General features: G+C 47.5%; 1 protein-coding gene across 1 annotated transcript in view; it reads left to right on the top strand.

Moving 5' to 3' along the window:
- KDM2A (lysine demethylase 2A) overlaps window positions 1-15,295 on the top strand; it is an 85,759-nt gene that overhangs the window by 29,336 nt on the left and 41,128 nt on the right. The window contains exon 3 of the mRNA XM_065402651.1: window positions 13,445-13,583. Coding sequence (XP_065258723.1) covers window positions 13,445-13,583 — 139 coding nt within the window. The remainder of the gene's footprint in view (window positions 1-13,444; window positions 13,584-15,295) is intronic.

Below are 15,295 nucleotides of genomic sequence, written 5' to 3'. Positions count from 1 at the left end.
AAAAGTGATATTTGTATATTAATACTGTATCGCCTTTCACAGCAGATTTACTCAGCCCTGGCAAGCTGAGGGACAAATTAAGCCCTGGATGGGGAGATGTCTAGGGAGGCGTGTGTGTGTGTGTGTGTGTGTGATGACGGGGCAATGGGGAGGCTGGATGGAGGGCTGAAGGAGGCAGCAGTGGTCAGGGTGATTTGGGGGGGGGGTGAGTCTGGGGCCAGAGCCTGGGGTCATGATGCACGGTGGGGGGGCCAGGGCAACGTGGGGTGGTGAGCCCAGGGCCAGAGCCTGAAGCCCAGTGTCTGGGGGATGGAGCCCACTGCCCGTGGGAAGGTGGGGAACTTGCATTGATCGCCAGCTCCTACAGTGTTTGAGGCTCCAGAAGGGGCTGGGGACCAGTCCCTGTTGATGGCCCTGGGGGAGGATCTGCTGCTACCTCCCTCCCCCAATCACTGCCCAGGAGGCTGTGGCAGCAAGAAAAGCCCCTGGTGTCCACATTTGAGAAACGCTGCTTTAGGTTCTTTTTTCAAGTGTGGGTCCCTATGTGTACTCCATACATGGGTGTGCATGCGTCTGAGACTGGAATACCCTGCAAGTATCTTCTGGTCCACGCCTGCTCCCTGGATCTCCTTGTGCTCAGTACTGAAGGTGTAAGGGGAGATGTGAATCAACTCTCTCTCCAGTTCCTTCTTACCACCGCATGGTTTGAGTTGGAATCCACTGTGTCTGGAGCTATCCTCACATAGTTTTCATCTCTGGGAACATAATTGTATGTAGCGTGTGAAAATTATAATATTTTATGTAGTTTAGCTTATTTTTTCTGCACCCCACAGACTCTCTACGTCCCCTCCTTTCAGGAATAGAACTATGCTCAGAATTCCAGGATTTAAAAACTCTCCTGTCCTTGCTCCTTCTCCATATGTGACCGTCACTACCTTTACTGCCTTGAGGAGGCACATATCTCTGCCGAGTGCAATATCTGTTGCTCCTTTCCATCCCAGACCTTAGAGCAGTGGTTCTTAACCTTTCCAAACTACTATATCCCTTTCAGGAATCTGATTTGTCTTGCATACCCCAAGTTTCACCTAACTTAAAAACTACTTGCTTACAAAATCAGACATAAAACTATAAGTGTCATGGCACACTATTACTGAAATTGCTTACTTTCTCATTTACCATATAATTATAAAATAAACTGATTCAAATATAAGTATTGTATTTACATTTCAGTGTGGTACTTGAGCCTGTTTTTACTTGTGAGCCTGGTCTGCAGCCTGAGCCCCGCCGCCCGGGGCTGAAGCATGTAACTTAGCTTCGTGGGGCTTCCTGTGGCATGGGGCCCGGGTAATTGCCCTGCTTGCCACACCCTAACATTGGCCCTGCACTTGTGACCCATGGTTGAGAACCACTGCCCTAGAGGGACGAGAACTTCAACTGAGGAAGCACCTCATGGAGAAAGCCAGGAGACCCCAGCCAGATCCAGGCTGGGGAGACCCCCTGTACATCATCCACAGTTCTCGAGCAGAAGTAGGATCAGATAAATCTAAAGACCCACTGTCTCAGGCCTCTCATGAGAGTAAGTGGCACTCTCTCACAGACATAAAAACAGATCCCCCCTCTAATTCTGCTTACAGGAGAAGAGATCCCTCCCCAACTCCATCCAAGTCGGGTGAGTCTTCCCGTGCAGGTTCCAAGGACTTAGGTCTGCCTAAACTTCCTGATCACAAAGGGAAAGCGTGCAGGAGCAAAGCTGAAGGATCGACATCTGCCGGTACTGATGAAGAGCTCCAGACAAGACTCCCTCTCTCGCGCTCCGCTCTTCCCCTCCCCTCCCCACCCCCCCGTGGTACCGGCCTGATCTGGTGAAGAACCCCCAACCATTAAGTGCCGCAGCACTGGATCTGGTGGAATTGACAACCAGGACCCCTCATACTCTGGGACGGACTGAGACAAGTACTACCCCAAAGAACATTTTTACCCTCCTGAACCCACACTCTCCTTTACTTTCAGACTCAGTCCTTCTGAGGGACATTTTGAGCCCAGAAAAAGCATATCACTTCAAGGAAAGGGAGTTACTCCCCTAGTCTGGCCACGAGCCAGAGCTTCCTCCCACCAGCACTGACAGTATCGCCGATGGAGCCAGAACTGCCGTTTTTGTTGGCTGAATATGATGTTTAGGACGAACTGTCTCCCTGGGTTGGGAAGGTGGTTAGTCCAGACAGGGCCTTCAGAGTTTCTTGGACCAGTCCTTTTCACAAGCACGGTTACCCTCCAAGACATAACTGGTACGCAATGCCTTGGGCGTCCTCCCAAGCCAGCTTTCGACCCTTCATAACTTGTCCTATTGGACTCCTAATGTGACCGAGTTCACACCCCAGATCTGTGAACTCTACCAGAGAGTCACATCATCCCTCTACTCCTAATGAACAGCAACTGGCTCTGCAGGAGTATGTAGAGGAGGATGAGTTAGTTGGGTCTGCTGGTGCAGACAGGTGTATTATTTGCCCCGTCTTACCCATGGTGATCAGGTGGGAAAGGTGAATACCAGGAACTATTGTGGAGGATGACAAAACTTCAGATTCCATCAGAAGAAGTTCAAAATATGTGGCACAAACCCTTGGATAGCCTGGAGCCCACCGGAGCCAATCAGGTAGCTCTCCTGGTGAATGAGGCCATTATGAAACCAGCTAGCATAGTATGGCATACACTGGCAATGTGTACCCCACCTCAGAGGAAGAGCTGAGAAACATTACTTTGTGCCTGAGGAAGGGACAGAATTCTTGTTCACCCACCCTGCACCCAACTCCCTAGTAGTACAAGTAGCCATGGAAATATCCAGGCACAATACCCTAATACCTTACTGACAAGGAAGCTGAATGCCTGGACCTTCTGGGGAAGAAAGTATTTATATTTATCAGCCTCCAATTCAGACACTCTTAACTACTAGGCCCTGTTAGCAAACATGATTTTATGATATACTTAAAATTCCTGGAGTTCAAAGATGAATCCTGTCCTCCTTGGAGAGGTTTAATTCCAAGCCCTTGTTGACAAAAGTAGACTCGTGGCTAAAACCTCACTGCAAGCTGCAGTGGACGCGACTGCAATAGTAATATGGTGAGAGTTTGGGCTTCACTCTTTGGGGTTCCCCAGAGAAGTTCAGAACACTATTGAGTGCTTTTCCCAAAAAGACTTCTGTTCTCATTAAAGAAATTGAGAAGTCTTTGCACTCATTAAAAGACTCAGACAGTCCTCTGCTCCCTCAGCATTTATACCCTGGCCCCAAAGAGGAAGCATTCTAAACAGGTATATAAGCCAAGGCCTTTTCCACAGCTTTTGTACCACCAATAACCATATGAACCCACACAAGCGTCAAAGGATCGGAGGCCTAGGTATGCAGCCCCATCCACCTCAACGACAGTCACTCAACCTCATCCACCAGCTAAATGTTAACTTTTGTTGGGAGCCTCAAGAATTGCAACCTAATAATGATGCCATCCTCACCTGTTTCCAAAGTCCACTTTGGTGGTCTCCTAATGTACTTTGCACACAACTGTAGAGGGCTATAATAATGGACAAGTGGGTACTAGATGTCATCCATTTTGGCTACACAGAGTTCCTTTCCCCATCTCCTTCAAAACCCCATTCCCAGTTCCTCTTCAGGGACTACTCTCAGAAGGAGATCCTCTGACAGGAGGTGGACTCTCTCCTCAAATAAGGAGCTATAGAGCAAGTGCCACCTCAGCATCAAGGGAGAGTGTTCTTCTCAACTGTTTTGTAGTTTACAAGAAGAAGGGAGGATGGAGGTTAATTTTTGACCTACATCAGCTATAAATACAAATATTTTTATTTGTAAATTAAAATTCCACATGTTTACATGGTCATCCATAATTCCCTCCTAGCGGGACTGGGGGACACACACATGATTTGCAGCTCTTGACGTGAAAGATACTTACCTTTGTGTGGATGTTCACCTGGCACACATCAGCCTTCTGGTAGGACAGGAACACTACCAGTTCATGGCATCCCATTTGGGCTGGCAACACCACCACCAGGGTCTTCGTGAAGGTCTTATCTTATCACTGGTGGCAGCACAAATGAGACGAAATGGCTATACAGTCTTCTGATACTTGGACAACAGGTTTCTAGTAGGTAGATCCAAACTGGAAGTTGAGTTGGCAGCTTTTCCTTGTTCCACCTTCTGGTATCCTTGGTAATCCAAGTAAGCGTGGAATAGTCTACTCTCATTCCCATGCAGCATAGGGACTACCTGGGACTCAATAGCAACAAGGGCCTACCTCTGTGCAAACAGATTCCATGCCATGAGTAGATTCCATGCCATAAGTAGTCTGATAAACTAAGTCACTCACAAACCCTGGATAACAGTCTGGGCCTGTCTTTCCTGGCTATGCCACATGGCCACCTGTACCTACATAAATACCATTCACCAGGCTACATCTCCTTTGTCTGCAACCTTGGCTCCAGTTGGTGTATGTGCCAGACACAGCATGAACTTTGTCATGACAATCCTTGTCCAGTGTCAAGGCTTCACTCACCAGGTGGACAAACCCAGAATGCTTGGGCATTGGAGTCCCTGTCTTACTTCCCACACCTGATATGACAGTAATCACAGATGCATCCTTCACAGGCTGGGGAACCTGTATTGGCAGTCACACAGCACAAGGTACTTGGATACCTTTGGAGGCCATGATGCATATCAATCTCCTGAAACTAAGAGCAGTCAGACAGGCCTACAATGCATTCCTCCCATTCACATGATCCTGACATGTCGGGATAATATAAGGAACATGACCGTCATTTTCTGTGTAAACAAAGGGGGAAAATCCCTCCCAATGTGCATAGAGATGAGCAACTTATGGCACAGGTGTATCCAGAGCCACCTCAATTTCTTTGACATACCTCCCAGGCACTCAGAACTGATTGGCAGACAACCTCATCAGGCATTTTGCCATGGATCATGAGTGGGAGTTGCAGAATTCAGTGCTGAATAATATATTCACTCAGTGTAGTACGTCATCTTGGACCTGTTCATGAACAAGAAGTTAACTTGTATTATTTCAGAGCAGCATGGGGTCAGGATTCCAGGGGCAATGCTCTTCTACCATACTGGACAGGCCACTTGAAGTATGCTTTCCCTTCCATCCCACTACAACCCCAGGTTCTGTGGATGATTCTTCACCATGAAGCATGAGTCATTCTCAGTGCACCCTATTGGCACAGACAGTGCTGATTTCCAGACCTTCTACAAATGTCAACCTGTTAACCCATCTGCAGTCAGTCCTTATCAGACCTGCTAACTCAAGAGCCATGGAATCAGACATCCCAACCCAACTCTCTTCACTCACAGCTAGGTCTGATGCCCATCCTAATATCAAGAGTTTTCGTGGCCATTCAAACTCTTCTTAATTACAGCATGAAAGACGACCAGAAAATGATGTTTGCAATGTTGTAGCCGTGTTGGTCATAGGGTGTTAGGAAAACAAGGTGGGTGAGGTGATATCTTTTGTTGGACCAACTTCTGTTGTTGAAAGAGGCAAGCTATTGAGCTACATGGAGCTATTCAGGTGTGAGAAAGATATTCAGGTTTCACAGATCTGAAGAAGAGCTCTATGTAGTTCAAAAGCCTGCCTCTTTCACCAACAGAAGTAGGTCCAATAGAAGATATTATTTCACCTACCTTTTCTCTCTGCCAGAAAATGTTATCTAGCCAAATTGAGGTGTTTGTTTACCTGTTGCAACAGAGTCAGTTATCAAGGGCAGCAAGTAGTCCTGTTATTTTAGACTACCTCCTCACTCTCAAGATGTTGGGTCTTTTTTATTAGGTCACTGCAGCTTCACCTAGCAACAATCAGTGTATTCCCTCCTCCAGTAGATGGCTATTCTACTTTTACTCATCCAGTAACAGCCAGATTCCTAAAGAGTAGGACTGACTTCCCACCAGTAGTGAAGCCACTACCACAGTAGAACCTCGATCTCGTACTTTCAAACCATTGCCCATGTGCTCCATGTCCCACCTGTCTTTGAAGGTCACCTTCTTGGTCACCATTTACATCAGCCAGAAGGGTAGGTGAGCTGGATGCCCTCGTGGATGACCCGACATACACTGCATTTCATAAAGAGAAGGAATCCATTCGCCTCCACCTGAAATTCGTCCTGAAAGTAACTTCCAAGTTCCATATAAACCAGTCAACTCACTGGTATCTTCCCTGAAGCCTCATGCCTCAAGTGAGGAGAAGAGACTTCATTCTCTCAACATCAGATGAGCATTCGCATTCTACCTGCAGAGAACAAAACTGTTTAGAAAATCACCTGAATAATTTTTGCTATGGGAGAGCAAGCAGTGGGACAAGTAATATCTGCTCAGAGACTAAGTTGGTTTCTGACTGTATGTTCCTTTGCTATCAGTTGGGTAATCTCCCTCCCTTGGACCAGGTGAGGGACCTTTCCACTAGAGCAGTAGTTTTCAACCTTTTTTCATTTGTGGACCCCTACAGAAATTTTGAATGGAGGTGTGGACCACTTTGGAAATCTTAGACATAGTCTGCAGAACCCAACTAGAGCACAGGTGACCTCAGTAGCAACTCTTCAGGAAGTGCCTATGCTGAACATTTGTACAGGAGCAGCCTGGAATTCCATTCATGCTTTCACTAAGCATTGCGCTTTGGTTCAAGCCTCTTTTCCTGATGCAGCCTTTGGAATGGCAATGTTACAAACATCTATATGACTGGCATCCTAGCACTCCCCTCCTCCTATTTGAGTACTGCTTTCCAGCCACCCATACATGGAATAACTAGAGGGACCAGCACTCAAAGAAGAAATGGAGGTTACGTGCCTGTAACTGGAAGTTCTTTGGGATGTGTGGTCTCTCTCTATTCTGCTACCCATCCTCCTGCCCCTCTGCTTCAGATCATGACTGGATTCATGGTAGAGAAGGACCTGGAGAGGTGGTCGGTCTGCACCTCCCCTTGTGCTCTCAGTGCTGAGCATGAGGAGATCCAGGGCACAAGTGTGAATCAACAGACACTATTTGCTAGATTTTTCCGGTCTCAGGCACGTGATGTGCTTGCATACCCACATATAGAATACAGATAGGGGCCACAAATCTCAAAGAACTTCCCATTACAAGTAACTTTCAATTATTTACTCACATGCAGGTTTCCTGTTGTACTGCAGCACTCGCTGCTTTTCCAATCCTTTGCTGTCCTTGAGCAATGGTTGCTAGTTATCCTAAATAGCTGTGCTTGTTGCTGCAGACTGCTTCAGAAACTAAACTCATGTAGCCAGTCATGTCACTTGCGACCAAAGTTGAATTTCAGCCTCGGTCTCTTGAGGCAAAAGGCTCAGATCTGACTTGATATGCCTCAGGTCAAGTCCATTTTATTACCTACATTTGTATAGCTTTAGCTTGGAAGCCCTGAAACACGCTTCTTCTTTCTGGCATGGCAACCAGATTTTCCTTCTGTTGGGACTAGTTTGCAAGAAGCCTGTTTTTCCCAACACAGATGCCCCTGTGCCTTTTTAATGTTTGTCAGTTTGTACCAGTAACTGCATCGCAAAAATGAGATCTCTTTCCAAAGCATTTGAAGTGGGCATTTCAGTAATCTGGGACTAGTGATGTATCTGGAGTTGGGCAGAGTGCAAGCCCAATGCAGCTCACAGTCTGACACTGTAGTTTGCCTCCACCCTCCTGTTCTATATGTGAGTGTGGCCGATAGACTATTGAGCCTAGCATGCTGTATGCTTCAATATGCACATCTTCTATTCAGATTAAGATAGAGCATTGCATGCTGGGACTGGTAGTCTCTTCAGTTTCTGTATTTAAAGGGATACTGTCAAGTATTGTTATAGTAACCTTACGTGTTACATGTAAGTAAAAAGTAATGCTGGGGGGGAAGACTCTGTTTTCTGATAGGACATTTGACAGTACTTTGTGTGTAGTCAGCTTCCCTGTAGTCTATTAATAAGGGAGAAACCACTAACACAAAAATATGCATAGTTAAACCCCCTCACAAGCAGGTTCATTCCAACACAGTGGTAAAATCACCAGAAGCCGCTGAAGTTTGCTCAGTTTCCACTGGTGCAGCTGAACTGTTGTGATTGCCACAGGGTGCTATTTCTAAAATTTCCTACTGTAGATAGGACCTCAATTTCTAATGTAACAACCAGAAGAGAACCTTTGGGTTTTCTTTAATATCATAAAGAAGGGGAAAGCATCAAGCCTAACTGACTTGCCTGCTGACACAAAGAACCTTTAAACATAACTTCTTTAACACCCTCACACTTTCTCTTCAGCCTAGGAATTATTTTAAAATAACACTCCAGATCTCCAGTGTGGTTGTCTGACAAATAAAGCTGTCCCAATTCTTTCACTTTCCGTTTTGGGCTGGGTGTGCCCCAGTCTGTATCCTTAAAATCTACAGCTGTGCAGCTTTCCCAGCAAGTGAGCAGAAATGAAACTTCCAGTGTCTGGACTGGGTTTTGGTTCTGTGTGGCTGCCAGACTATAGATACTTCCCTTGGCCTGCTTCACCCCTGCTATGTAGAGTGACTAACGTTCTGGTTTTTCAGGAAAGTCCCATTTTTATAAGGATCCTGGCAAATCATTCCCTCCCTTAGCTTGTGCAAAGGGCAGGGGTAGGGACAGAACTGTAAAATAAATCCTTGGGGGGCAGGGAAAATGAGATGCTGTGTCAATCCTGATTCAGTAGCAGGATCCAGATTTCCATTGTAGAGATGTATCGTTATATTTGCATTGGAGGTGGGGAGGGTGTATAATAGTCTCAGAACTTGTTTTCCAGTGATACGGTTACAGACTAGGATAACGCTTCACTTCTTGATCTGGGGCTTTCCTCTTTTTGACCCTCCCAGGGGACAAGAGCCAGATCCCAAGGGGTTAAAAGGAGCTGGTCTCTTTCACTTCCATCTTGCAGGAGGTGGCACGCTGCAAGTGTGCATCTTGCAATGAACACAATGTGGTAAGCCAGTCACTATTGCTTCTTCTGACTACTGTCAAATCCTAGCATTCCCTCCTGATTGGGAGGCTTACTGCAGCTGGGAGGTGGGATCACAGGGCTTCTCGCTTACAGGGGAGTTGCATTTCTAAACATTTTAAGACTTGTGCAAAAAGCACAACACTTTGCTGTGCAGTAGTGTAGCTCTGGCCTTGTCTTCACTAAGGAGCTTCTTACCTGTTTTTTCAGCTGTGGTACAGCTGCACTGGTGCACAACTTCCTAAAGTACATTAACTGCTAGTGTGGTCAGAAGATTTAGGCTTGAAGCAAACCTTTCCTGAATCCGCATACAGGCACTAATGTTTCTTGCCTCCTGAAATACTACTTCTTACCAAGCCTTGAACTTAAGACCACAGATGTTGTACCGCTGTAGCTCGAAATCCTGGGCCAAAGTTGCATAGAATAGGACTCTTAATTGCTGTGTTTAACTGTTAGGTATGTGTGGATTCCGCCATGACCACACAAAAAAAAAGTTTAAGGCCAGAAGGGGCAATTATGATCATCTAGTCTGATCTGTATAACATAGGCCTTAGAAGCTCACCCAGTAACATCTGCATTAAGCTCATAGCTTCTGTTTGACCTATAGCATATCTCTTAGAAAGATACCCGGCCTTTTAAAGGTTTCAAGTGATCAAGAAACCAGCGATGAGGTTGGGAATTTAGCCTATTGGTCTTGTCCTACAAATACATCTAGGTGTATTGTTATTAAAAACAATAGCGGAACTACTAAGAGTGTTCTCACTGGGGCTAATAATAGTAAGTGCTATTCCCAGTGGCTAGTGTGCAAAATATGGCTTTGAAAGTGCGATATTAAAATTATTCAATATGAAATCTTCATTTATAACTGTTAGTATTGAGACCCTAATTTGGCCATGTTTGTACACAGCTAACTATATAATAAAAATAGACTTCCTAAAGTCTTAATTTGTCCTAAAATGGTCTTAAATGTAAACGGACTTTATCTTACTGTATTTTATTTTAAAAAAAAATCAAACTTTTGTTGAATTAAGAATACTGTTCATGTTTGTAATCTGTTCTTGAAATGTGGCTTCTAAGACCGACATTACCTTTCACTGGAGTTGAACGCTTAACCATCTACAAAACTATGCAAACAAGTTTGAGAACAAAAAAATTGTTGTAGAATATTTAGCTAGGTAATTTTTAAAACCATCATTCATAATTTGCATGTTGTGGCATGTCTTGCTGATAAGGTGGCTACACCTCTATTACTTATACTAATGTGTTGGCTTTCATGAAAGCCAATCTAAGTTAATGAGGTGTTATCAGTGAGTAAATTTCTCTGGCTGGATGGTAGAAAATACCTTATAAATTGATCAGTGATTTTGAAGATGCTGTTAGATCAAACTTGTAAATTACTTGCAAGTTGAGGTAGTCAAAATACAGTAAAAGTGGTGTATCTGGCAGTTTACCAAGCAAAAAGCTCTATAAATCAGCATTTCTGATCTTCAATAGGGTTGCCAGGTGTCCAGTTTTCAACCGGCCATTAAAAGTCTGGTTGGTGTGGGGCCGGCAGGCGTTCTGCATGGCTCCATGGAAGCGACAACATATCCCTGCTGCTCCTAGGCAGAGGAACAGCCACGGGGTCTCCGTGCACTGCCCCCGCCCTGCCCCAAGTGCTGGCTCCGCAGCTTGTGGGTGGAGGCAGCGCGCATTGCTGCCTGGCTGCACCTCCGCCTAGGAGCAGCAGAGACATGTCGCCGCTTTCAGGGAGCTGCCCAAGGTGAGCGCTGCTTGGATCTGGCACCCTGAAACCCTTCCTGCACCCCAACCCCCTGCCCAAAGCTCCCTCCCGCACCCAAACTCCCTCCTTTTTAGTTAACCGGAATTTTTGAGTTATCGGCACCCCCCATTCCTCCAATGTGCTGGATAACAAAGCTTTTACTGTAATCCACTCTTAAACCAATCCTTTTGCATCATTTTAGCTAAATTGGTTTAAGAAGAGCACCTTAAGCTAATCAGTGCAACTTTCTCATGTGGATATGGCCTTAAGATTCTCCTTGTACCAAAGAGCATTGTCTAAATCAGGGGCGGGCAAACTTTTTGGCCTGAGGGCCACATCACGTTTCCGAAATTGTATGAAGGGCCAGTTAGGGGAGGCTGGGCCTCCCCAAACAACCAGGCGTGGCCTGGCCCCCGCCCCCATCTGACACCCCCCCCTGCTTCTCGCCCCCTGATGCCCCCCCATTCCTTGACTGCCCCTTTGGGACCCCTGCCCCATCCAACCTCCCCATTCCCTGACTGCAACTATGGGACCCCTGCCCCATTCACCCCCACCCCCCGTTCCCTGTCCCCTGACCGCCCCCGGAACCCCTGCCCCGACTGCCCCCCCCGCCGCCGCCCATCCAACCCTCCCTCCTTTCAGACCCCCCCCGGGACCCCTACCCCCATTCAACCCCCGTATTCCCCGCCCTGACCCCTATCCACCTCCCCGCCCCCTGAACTCCCTTGCCCTTTATCCACCCCGCCCCCTTACTGTGCTGCCTGGAGCAGTGGTGGCTGGCGGCGCTACAGCCGCGCTGCCCGGCTGGAGCCAGCCATGCCACCACACAGCATAGAGCTCCGGATCAGGCAAGGCTCTGCAGCTGTGCTGCCCCAGGAGCTCATAACCCTGCCACCCAGAGCATTGCACTGGCGGCGCAGTGAGCTGAGGCTGCTGGGAGGGGGAACAGCAGGGGAGGGGCTGGGGGCTAGCCTCCTGGGCCAGGAGCTCAGGGGCCAGACAGGAGGGTCCTGCGGGCCGGATGTGGCCCATGGGCCGTAGTTTGCCCACCTCTGGTCTAAATAGACAAGACTGAAGGGCAAGGGTGAAAGATACAACCTACAATGATAAGGGTGATGGTTGGCAAGTTAGTTGTAGCTGCTTAATGTTCTGGTTTTGTGTTTATGATCTGGCTTTATAATGCATCATGTGGTCTGGGGAGACTGGAAAAGCTGGGGAGAGTGAAGCTGGCAGCAGAGAGAGTGAGAGGGGTGGGGAAGGAGGTCAAGTCAAATGGCAAATCGAGTTCAGGATCTAAGCACGTTGTTCTGATTATCATCTCTATGTCCAGAGGTGGTAGTGCCTCCTGCTGGGGGATTTGTGTCTCCTGGGGTTTGCTCTTCCCATGCGAGTTACTGCTTTTACTCCCTCATTTCCCAGCTCACTTTGGCTGGGATGGAGAGTCAGATCTGAACCTGGAGGGCCCATGGATGAGCCTCAACGCCTACCACCTATCCCACTTCCTTTGCTCCAGGTGCTATAAACCTGTTTGCAGAGCACTGTGGTCTCAGAAGCATCTTTATATTGGTATCCCCTATTTCCTGTCTGTTACTACTCTTTTGTGCCAACAAGGCCGAAGATGAAAATGTGCCTGCATTCTGTATGCCCAGTGTAATCAATAATGTGGTAGGCCTGCTGGAATCTAAATGTACAAAAGACAAAATTCGGTTTCCCACCTCAAGACAAAATACTGATGAGCTTGTAAAGCCCAGCTAACATTCTTGGTGAAAATTGGCAGAGATAGGGGGCACTGGCCTCAGGGCCGGCTTTAGCCCGATTCCCCGGAATCGGGCCCTGCGGGTAAGAGGGGCCCCGCGCCTTAGGCTCACCCGACGGCGGTCCGCTCCGGTGGCATTTCGGCGGGGGGGCCGGGGGGCAAGGGTCCGCTCTGGGGTCTTCGGCAGCATTGCGGCGGGGGGGGGGGGGTCCGCTCCGGGGTCTTCGGCGGCGGGGGGTCCTTTAGTGCCGCGGAAGACACGGAGCGGACCCCCCGCCGCCGAAGTGCCACTGAAGACCCGGACCGCAGAATCGGGCCCTGCAGGTCCTAAAGCCGGCCCTGACTGGCCTCACTTCACATGAACCACTATCCCATCCCTTCCTTGTGAGTTGAGGTGTGGTCAACACTTGGGGCCAGTGGAGATTCTAATCCCATCTGTCCCCCATCTTGCCTAAAGTGTGGGAACTTATAGGCAGCAGGGGGAACAAATATGGAGTTACAGCTGCATGCTTTCTGGTAGTGGGGGCAGAGGTTGCTTAGCTGGTCTTGCTGTTGCATGGCCTGCATCCAGGGAACTGACCACAATAGTTGATGATTTTTCCTGAGCAAAAGGGACTGGGGAATAAATGTGTGCACCAGTTAGCCAGTGGTAGATATCCCAGAATAATACCGGGACAACATGTTGACATGCTAACATAGCTGTTCCTCCTTTCTGGGAGGGTGGGGTGCTCCTTTCCAATGTAATACCAGTCAGGCGATGTGAGGCCCTCTGAAAACACAGGCTAGATTTTTTTTTTGTGAAGCTGGAATGCATCCAGGTGTCTAATTTGGGGTTATTGTGACAGTTGGAAAAGGAAGTCAGCTGGCTACTTGGCACTATCTACAGCTGTTCTCATCCTCCTCTTCGTTCTCTCCACAGCGTGGCACAATGAGGCGGCGCTATGAAGATGATGGCATCTCAGATGATGAAATTGAAGGAAAGAGGACATTTGACCTGGAGGAGAAACTCTCCACCAACAAATTCAATGCCAACTTCGTCCTCTTTATGGAAGGCAAAGGTCTGTGCCCCCTCCGCTGCCCACACCCACTCTACTGCAAAGTTTTTAGAGAGAAACACTGTAGGAAAAGTGCCCCTGTGAACAAACTGTCTGATCAGTGTGTGTCCTCCACAGTCCTCACTCCTGTGGGAGGGGGGGAGAACTACTTCTCTAGTAGGGCATATATATAATCTCTGGGAGGAGAGGAGCTCTTCCCCAGTGCTCAGGGCCTTAGAGGACAAAACTCACTGCTAAGTTCTTTAGCTGCCAGTTGGATCGTGGTGACACAACTACTGGTATCTAAATCCAGAGATTCGCCTCTATTTTTATTTTCTATCTCCTCCCTTCACCCCCTGCCCCCTTGATATTTTGAGCCTTGTTCCCCCTTGCTGTCTGTCTTGATTCTTTCTCCTCTCTGAGCTGCTCTGCTTTCCTAGCACACGCAGCAGAGTAAATATGGCCTTTCAACCCCACCTCCCCAAAAAAGCCCTGCTATAGCCACTGTTAAGTGGCTTGGAGATGGAGTGGAACATGCTAAGTGAAGTCTCAGCTCTACCCCTCAAAGCTCTGTGGCCAATGAGCCAGCAGCTGGGAATCCAGTCCTAAGAATGGCTTTTGAAGCTTCTCCCTAGCAAACCTCCACCTGAAACATACTGAGTAAGAGTGGAGCTAGGTCCCTAATTTTGCATACCTAAGTGAGGTGGGGTAAAGAGAGAGAGTTAGAGGGGCAAATATAAGCTTGCATGTGACACCTATAATTAAGGCTACATTATGGGCACGAAGTCACAGAAGCCATGACTTCCAGAGACTGCCCTGACATTTTCTGCTTCAGCCCCTGGGTCTGCCACTGGAGCTAGCAGCCAGTGGGGCCCCGGCAGGGTTCCAGCAACAGGCGACAGCCTCTCCTCAGGGTTCCAGTGACTGGGGACAGCCTTGCAGGGAGGTGAGGGGAGAGATCCCCACAGCTCCCAGCCACCCAGTGGCAGGGGAAACCATGGAGCTGCAGTGGCAAAAGTCAGACAAGTCATAGCTTCCGCAAATTTTTGTTTATTGCCCCTCACCTGTCCATGACTTTTACTAAAAATAACCATGACAAAATCTTAGCCTTACCTATGATCACTGGGGATCCTAGAAATCCATTTGCCACAGGAAAACATGGAATTTGCATTTTTACAGAGAATCTTTAGTTTTTATATTCTGTAAAAAAATAAAAACATGTATAGTGGAACCCCGATTATCCAATCTAACTGGCCCCAGTCCCAGATCGGATAATCAAATTCAGATAATCAAGAGAATGGGCGGAACTCAGGCTGTCAGCTTAAAAATTGTAAATATATCAATAAAACCTTGTGTTCAACTGATACCTAAATATATTGTAGCTAAGGAAACTAAGTTCAGCATTTTATTTTAATCGTGGAAAAACGTGGACTTTTGTGTGTTTTATCGGAGAATTTTGGTGTTTTTTTTAAACATGGAAAACTAGGATCCCTGATGCTCACACAGCTGATGTGAGCTAGGCTCTAGATGCAGAGCCCTCGGGGAGGAGGAAGTCTAACTGGTTTCTTTAAGGCCTCTTTTGCTTGATTGAGTTTGTTCGGGAAATGATAAACTCTTTCCCTGTTTGTCTGACTCAGCTATAGGGGCCCACATACCCTGCCCTGCTTGTGCCTGTCTGGCCTATGCTTATGGCAGACTGTCTACAGCTGATTAGGACAGTGCTTGGAGATGAAATT

This window comes from Emys orbicularis, chromosome 4 (assembly GCF_028017835.1).
Source record: "Emys orbicularis isolate rEmyOrb1 chromosome 4, rEmyOrb1.hap1, whole genome shotgun sequence".
Classification (NCBI taxonomy): Eukaryota; Metazoa; Chordata; order Testudines; family Emydidae; genus Emys; species Emys orbicularis.
The sequence above is the reverse complement of the archived record's forward strand: the minus strand, read 5'-3'. Positions and strand labels throughout refer to the sequence as shown.